Source organism: Echinops telfairi, unplaced genomic scaffold, assembly GCF_000313985.2.
Source record: "Echinops telfairi isolate 266 unplaced genomic scaffold, ASM31398v2 ScPeMD7_70;HRSCAF=299, whole genome shotgun sequence".
In the NCBI taxonomy this organism is placed as follows: Eukaryota; Metazoa; Chordata; class Mammalia; order Afrosoricida; family Tenrecidae; genus Echinops; species Echinops telfairi.
The window spans coordinates 24,861,887-24,871,391 of record NW_022103968.1 but is presented as its reverse complement, the minus strand read 5'-3'; the positions used below and the strand labels follow the sequence as shown (position 1 = coordinate 24,871,391).

The following is a 9,505-nucleotide window of genomic DNA, read 5'->3' as shown; positions in this document are numbered from 1 at the left end:
ACACACACACACACACACACACACACACACACACACACACAGTCAAAGGGCTGCTTTCCCTCTTCCCCACAGCCCAGCTAAACCATCCTGGTCCAGGTTCCCTGTCCTCCTGTTGAGCAGGCCCTGGGCAAGAACCCTTTGTAGTCCCCTGGCAGAGACATTGGTCCGCAGTATGGGCCGCAGCTGAAATTCTCCAGGTGACCAGAAGGGTGCGCTCTTTGGTCCATAGGGAACGAGGCAGAGGCAAACACCACTCTGCTAAGACTCTGGCAGGCGGAGAGCTTCCTGCTGCTGAAGAGGTGAGATCCAAGTGGTCTGGACACGACCCACTAGGATCTAACATAGCCTCAGTGTAGCCACAGTGGGCACACGGGTGAACTCGAGTTTTGTCTTTCTAGGAGCCCTCCCCCTTTTGTGGCTTTTCCTTTAAGGCCCCTATCTTTGCCCCACACATAGCATGTGTTTAGAATGAGACCCATGCTCACCTGGGGGTCCCTGAGGCCCAGGAGAACCATTGGAACCTGAGAAGGAAGAGGAGACAGTTGTCAGCGAAGGGGTCAGGCACAGGGAGCTCCGAAGGGCAAGTGGGATGGGGACTGGGAAGCTCTCTTCTGGGTGAGGACAGTGTGTCGCTCACATGGTAGGGGTTCTTGCCTGGACACCTAAAGTCAGCAGGTCCAGGAGTGACCGCCTCTGTTGTGAAGTTGGGTCGGATCAAGAGACTCCTAGGCAGGAGAGGGGACCAGAAGGGCACTGAGCCATGAGAAGGGCCCATTCACCCTGGGCTGTCCAGAGAGGTGGCTTCAAATTTGCCTGGCTTCTGATGCCCCGAAGGAACCATCCTTCCATTGAGGAAGCCCTCTCCCTCCACAGACTGGAGGCCCTGGGCCAGAGCTGTGCGGGATCCCAGAGCCTGAGCCTCTGTGGCCCACTCTAGAAATGAACCTGCCCCCTTACCTGTTACCCCCACCCCTGTGTAGCCTGCCTTACCTTTGGGACCCACAGAACCTGGGACACCAGGTGGGCCGTGACGTCCAGCTTCTCCAGCATCCCCTGGGGAGAAACAGTGGAGTGAGCCCTTTGGGAGAGGGCATAGCTGTGTCAAGGGACAATGATGCTTCCCACCCTGTTCGTGGTCTCTGGGTTGTTTGGCGTCGCTGTGGGGGTGGGGGGTCACCGATCGGTGTGCGTCTGCCCCAGAAGTTTTACGTTCCCTGGGACCCAACACCTCAGAGCCATTCAATCCTCAGTTCCCTAGCTGACCAGGCTTCCTGCTGGCCATCTTTTGTCATTGAGAGATGTCCTCCTGTCTGGATTTATTGTCCTCAAGAGAGGCACGGATAAGAATCACCTTTTACAAGCTCCACCATCCCTCCAGTGCAAGGTCTGCCGCTTAGGGCTTCCTCTCCTTCTGCGCCCCCCCCACGCCCCTCCCCGCCATGAGGGGTAAAGGCCAGCTGCTCAGGCCTGTCCTCCAGCCTTCCCGCCCTCCACTCCCCCTCTTAGAGCCGACCTCACTGCCCCACGTGGGGCAACACATTTCCTGCCTGTGACCATTTGCTCTGTGGATTCAGGTCCAGGCAGACTGGCTCTAAGACCCAGGCAGGCCTTGCAGCCAGGCTTGGGCCTATCAGCAGTCCACTGTCCGTGGGGGCTTAGCTTGGACTCCAGGAGGCTGCTCAATCAGGGCAGGAAGAAGGGAGGGTATTCTAACCCTCCTGCGGAAGAAGCTTCCTCTCACCTTTGTCCCCTTTCTCGCCAAACCCAGGGGGCCCTGGATCGCCGCGGAGGCCTGGGGGGCCTTCTCGCCCTCTCTGGCCCATGGGTCCCTCCATGCCAGGTTCTCCTAGGGACAGAAAGATCAGCTTCAGGGGCCCAGCGGAGGCATCTCGGGCAGCACGCTTGTCTGGAGCCCCTTCACGGAGCCCCCTGCTCCCACTCCTAGAAGCCTGGGCGCGTCTTAAAAATGCAAGTCCACTGTGCCCCAAACCTGCTGATGGCATCAGGACTCATTCGAGTACAAGCCGAAGGCCTTCTGGGGCCGCACGTGACTTGCCTTGCTCCTCGAGCTGCTCCTCGAGCCTGCTGGGCACACGCCAGCCCTGCCGCCTCACTCCCTTCACGTCTTCACACAAGCGGGCCTCCCCAGCTGCCTATTCCCAGGGAATGGCCCGCAAGTATGCCCAGCGTCCCTGCCAACCTCCGCCATTTCTCCACTTCTCAGATCTCACTCACTGCCCGCGAGCCCATGCTGACTCAGAGACCCCGTGGGTTTCCAAAACTAGAACTGCTTACAGGAGTAGAAAGTCCAGTCTTGCTCCTGAGGAGCTGCTGGTGGTTTTGAACTGCCGACCACACAGATCGCAGCCCAACATCTAACCGCTACTCTACCAGGGCCCCCACTTTGCAGGCAGTGCGGTTTATTTAACAAGCTTCAGGTTGAGCAAGCTCGTCTGCGCCATTTTTCCAGCGGCCCGTGCTTGGGTGTTCGTGTCTCTGGGTCACCGTCTGGTCCTGGCAATCCTCACAGTCGTTGGAGCATTGCCTTCATGCTGTTGCACGCTTATGGTGGACACAGAGCTTTTCTCGACCCACGGGGAAACCCAAACCTTCTTATTACTTGCTTTACTGCTAGAAGGATACTCGCTTTATTGCTCTGATGGGGATCCGCGGCTGAAACCTCTGTAGGCCAGGCTAGAACTGCCCCGTGGGTTTCTGAGATGCGAACTCTATGGGAGCAGGGAGCCTCTTTCTCCTACTCAGCAGCCAACAACTAACCCACTGCCCCCCACCCCCTCCCCCAGCTCCTCCCTAGCACAAAGCAGGCATTCACTATTGAATGAATGAGTGAACAGAAACAATGGTTCTTACCCACACTGCCTTTTTGTCCCTTTGGTCCTTCTGGACCTGGGTGGCCCAAGAGCCCAGGGATACCTGTGGATGGATACACAAGGCTAGCTCAGCCCCTGGTTTCCTCCCGGAGGCCAGGAGCGAGGCCGGAGCAGCTCCGTTCTTAAAGGAGGCAGGGAGGGCCTCGGCAGCGATGTACCTGGAGCCCCGGGGAGTCCTCGGTCACCTGCAGGGACAGGGATAAAAAGGAGACATCAGCTAGAGGACAAAGGCCCAACTCCCTAGGCTAGAGGCTCTGAGGGTGGAATTCAAGCAAATGAACTAGAGAGAGTGACCAGGTAGGTGTGCCCTACAGATGACCAAGGCCCATGTCTGTAGTGTAAGTTGTTGGGTGCCACCGAGTGAGCTCCGACTCAGAGCAGCCCCTGGCACAGCAGAGCAAAACGCTGTGCTGCCTTCACAATGGTTCCTATTTTTGAGCCCATTGTTGTAGCCACAGTGCCAATCCATCTTCTCAAGGGACTGTCTTCTTTTTGCTGGCTCTCTACTTCTAGCAAGCTTTAAGTATCACACCCCGAGACTGGAAAATATCTCATGGGACATACTAATGTGAAACAATGATTCGTGGTTCATCTGCAGTTCACATTTACCTGAGTGCCCTGTATTTCATCAGACTCAGGGGCTCTGTAATTATCACTCCCCTCCCCAGCTTGGCCCAGCCGGGCAGGGCCTTCAAGCCCCTGCCTTTGGGAAAGGGAGTGTCCTAGGAGGTCACGAAGACAGCAGAGCAAAGTGGAGAGCCATTGGAGGACTCCCCATCCCTGTGCTGCGGCCTTTTGGGAAAGAGCCTGGGGCCGGGGAAGAAAAGGGGCGACCTCATGCCCCAGGGCTGTGGCCCTCAGAGCGGACCACACACCTGCCTGCTTACTGAGAATGCACACTTCAGCCCCACCTCCACCCCCACTGAGTCCGAGGCTTGAGAGTGGGACCCAGAAGCTTCTGGGCCCTCCTATACACACACTAAAGTTCGTGAAGCCCAGTGGGCTAGATCCAGGAAAGCCGGCTGCTCTGGGGCCAGCTGGGCGCCTGGGCCCCTCTCCCTCCCTGGGCACCTGCCCCATCACTTTTCTCAGGAAAGCTATTCAGCTCCCAGAGCATGTCAAGTAAGTGTGTCACACAATGTAGCAAGGATTGTCCATGGATTTTCTCCTGCTAATAGGCTGCCTCCCCTGCTAGACCAGAAGTCCCGCAAGGGCAGGGAGACAGGCTTACCCTGGAGGCCCCAGGTGGGGGCTCAGTTCTGACTGCTGGGTTTCCTTCCCCTCTGCCCCCCACATCTAACACAGCTGAGGAGGCTCCTCGCTTGGGTCATCAGAATTAACCCCAGGAGTCCCACCTCTGACTCAGGAGGTCTGGGGTGTTTTAGAACTCTCCCCAGGTGGCTGTGGTCTAGCCGGTTCTCAGATGACCCTTTAGAGCCTGAGGGAGACGAGGGTCTTTGGCGTAAGGAGACCACTTTAGGGCTCTTGATTCTGGGAGTCTCCTTGGAACCAGAGAAGGGGCGAGGCTGGAGCAGTCCCAGAGCTGGAGAGCCCTGCTCTCTATTATAAAAGCATAAACAGCTGAACTGTTTTTCCCCAAGCATGCTACATATCTTTCCCCACAAATGTTCTCTATTTTCCAAGAAGTCACCATTCTTAGCAATTTAAAACTGTGTAAGTTTACTGATAAATACAGATCATTATATTTTCTTATTTTAAGAACATTTCCTAACATGAGCTTCTTGAAATAAGGTTTTTCCACACATGATATGTTAAAACTTGATTTCGAGTTGGGCAATTAGAAGTACATGAACGTTGCTTACTTACTTTTAACAAAAAAAAAAATTCTTCTATACTAGTTGGGCAATATCTCTTATATATAAACGTTCAACTTGTCATTTTAGATCTATCCGTTCTTCTCCCCTTGTCCACTCCTCCCCAAACCCAGGGGTCCGGGGCTGCTCAGCGACCGCCGGTCTTGCCGCAGTCAGTGGAAACGCACATGGGAGACAAGCTTCCTGCTCGGACCGACTGCTTTCAACTCTCAACTCTCACTCGTGCTCACTCGTGTTTTAAGGGGGGATTCCCATGTCCTATTTACCTTTCGGCCCTTGACTTCCCATGTCACCTGAAATTAGAAAGAGATGCAAACTGTGAGATGAAGCAAGACGCCAAGAGTCTGCCCCGTCCCGAGCATCTTCAAAGAGACTGAGCGTGATTTCAGCATGAAGAGATCATGGGGTGCAGTGCCCTCAGGTGGCTCCTGGCACCTCTCTTGGAGGACTCCCTCGACAAAAGAGTCTCACTGTAGAGCCAACCCCCAACCCTCCCAACAGACGTGGTAAGGGGGTTCAATTCCCATCCTTCCTGAGACCCAAGCTCTGAGGAGAGGAGTGAGGGCAGCCAGGGTTCCAGGTCAGTCAGCCCATACCTTTAGGCCCGGGGTTTCCCAGGAGATTTCCTGCAAGAAGAAGTGGGTCCCAGGTTAGTGTCCCTTCTGGGTCCCTCCCACAACACTCAAAGGGCCCCAGGCGACAGGGGTGGGGGTAGGGGGTGGGATCAAGACCGGGATTTGGACGTAGATTCCGAATGGTTCCAATTGTGACACCTTGGGGTATTCCCCTTCCCAGGTCTCAGTTTTTCCCAGTAGTAAAATGGGGTCACATTATTGGTGGCCCCCTCCCTCCCGCGCAGGGTTCTTGACAGCACTTAGGGAAGGGTGCCCTGACCCGTGTGTCCCCCAACACCCCACAGGGCCCATCAACTCAGAGAGCATGGGCCCGACCCCTCCGCACACTGACCGTTCTCTTGTTCCATCTGCAGCCTGTTCCTCACGAATACCCAGAGTGCCTCCTGGCCGTGGCTGTCCAGTGCCCCGGTGCCCAGGCCCGTCCCCAACCCGGGCTTGGCCCCCAGGAGGCGCTCCTTGCTGCTCCTCTCCAGCTCCTCGAAATGTGACATGCTGGCCTTGAGCCTCTCCAGTTCGTCCACTCTGGCCTTCAGCTTCCGCACCTCCTCCGCTGCCACAGACAGACCCAGGGCGCCGTCACCCACTGGGGCCTTGGCCCGAGGCCTTCCCAGACCCCACTCCACGGGGTCAGGTGGGGAGTGCTGGGGCCAGGGTGACTCTTTCTGGCCCCTGGGACCTCATGCTGGAGTAGCTATGCTGTGACAAGTGCTACTCCCAGTCCTAGGACAGGGGCAGAGCCAGGGAGGCGGGAGGCTGGCCTGGGAGTCAGTGTCCTCTGAGAGGGGATACAAGCTCCTCCTTGCTCCCCCGGGGGATGGAGTGAGGGCCCTCCAGAGACAGAAGGGTGCCTCCAAAAGGCATCCCTCAAAGGGCTCTGGTTTAATAACTGACGCTTAAAGCAGATGGCTGAAGGAGAGCGAGTGCAGGTGTGGGCACCAGAATACGGCTCTGCACCCCGACTCTGCCACTAAGTGGGTGCGTGTCCTTGACTGGGCACCTCCCAGACCCTCAGTTGCTTCTTCTGGAGCTCGGGCAGGCTGCCCTAAGGATCTGGCCCTGGTGACACTTGGGACTGCCGCCCGCCACCCTGGCCACATACCCAGAGCGATGAGGCCGAAGAGCAGGCCCAGGAGGAGCAGCCAGGTGAGCAGCAGGCCCAGCAGCCACTTCCACCAGCTGCAGCAGGAGCCACAGGGACACCAGGCAGGCACTGCTCCCCATGGGCCTCCGGCCCCTGCCACGCCTCCCCCACCTCCGCCACCACCGCCACCGCCTCGGTGGTCGTAGCCATGGAATTCTGTGGACGAGAGGGGAGGGGTGAGAACTTGCTTCCTTCCACGCTCTGGCCTTGGCTGACTCGCTGGGCCCGAGGGCCTGCGCGTGGAGGTCTTGATCTACCTGTGCTTCCATGAAGGGGTGATCGCAGGGCTGCTTAAGACAGCCCCGGGCCTGGCTGTGCACCCCTCTCAGTTTCCATTTAGAAAATGTGACTGACGGGCTGCCCTTCCGACAGGGTGGGGGTTGCATTAAATGGGATGAGTGGAAAGAAAAAGTGGAAGATGTAGAACAGTGGGTCTCCACCTTCCTAATGCCGCCGCGACCCTTTCATATGGTTTCTCATGTGGTGGTGACCCCCCAACCATAACATTATTTTCGTTGCTGCTTCATCACTGTCATTTTGCTACTGCTATGAATCGGGCGACCTCTGTGAAAGGGTCATTCGACCCCCAAAGAGGCCGCGACCCCTAGGTTGAAAACTGCTGATGTAGAGCATAGTTGGGACCCTGGTGGCATGGTGGGCTATGGGTTGGGCTACTAACCTCAAGGTCAGTAGTTTGAAGCCACCGGCCCCTCCGAGGGAGAGAGATGAAGCTGTCGCTTCTGTAACGAGTCACCGTCTCAGAACCCCCCCGGGGACAGTTCCACCCCGTCCTATGGGGTCTTGATGAGTTGGCATCAACTTGATGGCCTGAGCTTGGTTTTTGAGGGTTGGGGACCTACAGCACGAGTTCTAGAACTTTCTTATTATTAGCCTGTGGGTCTGCCACAGTCCTCCAGCTGTTGTTAGACCCAGACCCAGAGGCCTGTCTCTATGCCTCTGTTCACACAGTTCTTTCTTTATAGCCCCAACCCCAACCCATACCCACGGCCAATGCGCTGATTCTGACTCCTAGCGACCCTCTTGGTCCAAATAGAACTGCCTAGAAGGCTCCCAAGGCTGTGCATCTGGACCAGAGCAGACTGCCACCTCTTTTCCCACACCTCGGAGGGGCTGGTAGATTTGGACAGCCGATGTCTTGCTTAGCAGCTAAGCACTTAAGGACTGCACACTGCGGGGGTGGGGGGCACCCCGGCTTCTCGTAACCCAGCGTGCCTGGAAGTACACTCAACACATATCTATTGTACCAAACCCTATGCCTGTTAAGCAACGATTCCTTCACCGTCTCTTCCAGACCTTTGTAATCCGCCTTCTGCCTGTCCATTTGCCTAGTCTAGATAGTGCACGTCAGTGGGGCCCTGCCATATTGGTCTTGGGTCTGCACGTTTCACTCGGCGTAGTAGTTTCAAAATTCATCCATGTCTCAGTGGGTGTTGGGGCTTCATTTCTTGTTTTGAATGTATGTGTAAACCCCCCATGTATGGATGTAGAGGCCACGATTTGCTCATCCATTCGTTGGCTGATGGATATTTGGGTGGTTTCTGCTTTTTGACTCTTGGGAACAAGGCAATGGATGGTGGCGTGCCAGTGTGTGTTTGAGTCTCTGCTTTTCATTCATTTGGATATTTTCCTGCAAGTGGAATTGCTGGGCCATATGCTAATTCTGTAAGCTCTGAGAGCGTCGTCACGAAGGCTGTGTTGAGTGGTTCTGTGAAGCCACAGCCGGTTCATGTTACGCTTCTCCTGCCTTCTTGGGAGACCCTGGGCTTACCAGACTGCCTGAGTGCCGAGCAGGGGCCAGGGGGCTGGGAAGCACCATCCTCCAAGCTAAGCCCACGTCTGTCCACTGCCCTGCTCTCCACCTGGGTCCCTCTAAGCCTTCAGTGACCCACTCAAAGGAGGGAAGGCTCAGTAGTGCAGTGTCCATGCTGGGAGGCTGTGATGGGTCCCAAGAACCCCGCTGGCTCCCATCACTGCCTCACCCGGCGTTCTCACCCACCTGCAGAAGCAGCCTTGCCCTTGGTGGATGCTGCCATCACGTCTCCTGGAAGCACAAACACAGAAAATCCACATTTTCTATTGAGCGCTGAAACTGGAGGAGTTCCCAAGCCTGCCTTCCTGCTGATTTTAGTTTGGTTAGGTTAGGATGAGGGCACTTTGGGAAGTTCATGGAAAAATGGAAAGAAAAGATACTGGAAATTTTCCATGCACTTCTTGAAGCACCCTCCGGGCACTTTGCAAAGCAGCAAGTATTGAAGCATCCATCCATTCCATCCTTCCTACTCCGACAGCTACACTAATCACTGCCATGAAGCATGGCTTGGCAAACAGTTACCTGTGGGGAGGCGGGGGAACCAGTGCCTTAACTCTTTGGGGACTTTAAATCTTTACAGCTACAACATTTTCTTAGGACGATGGGTGTGTGTGTGTGTGTGTGTGTGTGTGTGTGTGTGTGTGTGTGTGTGTGTCACATTTGCATTCAAACATTAAGCATGAGAAATAACTGATTTCATAGTCAACACAGAACACAGGTGTCTCACCCGAGGTAGAAGGAACCAGAGAGGTGAATGGGCTTGGGGAAGGGGTGTGCCTGAGCTTCTAAGCATGTGGGGGAGTGTTCTAGGGAAACTGTCCACAGCTTCCAGCAGATTCAGAAAAGGGCCCTCTGAAATCTAGAGAAGGGCCTGTTTGGAAGTTTGTCTTAAGATCTAGCTCCACTGGAAACACAGGGAATCTAGGACAGATAAACCCCTTGAGACCAATACTGAGAATAGCCATACCAGGAGGGGAAGGGGAAGGTGGGGGGAGAAATGGGGAACTGATCACAACGACCAACTATAACCCCCTCCCAGGGGGATATACATCAGATAAGGGGGTCAAGGGAGACATCAGACAGTGCAGACATGGAAAAAAAAATTTATAAATTATCAAGGTTCCATGAGGGAGGAAGGGAGGAGGAGGGAGGGGGAAAATGAGGAGCTGATA

The 9,505-nt window shown here is 55.5% G+C and overlaps 1 protein-coding gene across 1 annotated transcript in view; it reads right to left on the bottom strand.

Annotated features, from left to right (window-relative positions):
* The window catches only part of COL17A1 (collagen type XVII alpha 1 chain), a 54,433-nt gene that overhangs the window by 18,785 nt on the left and 26,143 nt on the right, over positions 1-9,505 (bottom strand). Inside the window, exons 16-25 of the mRNA XM_013004170.3 lie at positions 8,520-8,564; positions 6,461-6,658; positions 5,693-5,911; positions 5,323-5,352; positions 4,993-5,019; positions 3,050-3,076; positions 2,872-2,934; positions 1,742-1,846; positions 991-1,053; positions 486-521 (exon numbers count right to left, since the gene is read on the bottom strand). Of these exons, the coding sequence (XP_012859624.1) occupies positions 486-521; positions 991-1,053; positions 1,742-1,846; positions 2,872-2,934; positions 3,050-3,076; positions 4,993-5,019; positions 5,323-5,352; positions 5,693-5,911; positions 6,461-6,658; positions 8,520-8,564 (813 nt within the window). The remainder of the gene's footprint in view (positions 1-485; positions 522-990; positions 1,054-1,741; positions 1,847-2,871; positions 2,935-3,049; positions 3,077-4,992; positions 5,020-5,322; positions 5,353-5,692; positions 5,912-6,460; positions 6,659-8,519; positions 8,565-9,505) is intronic.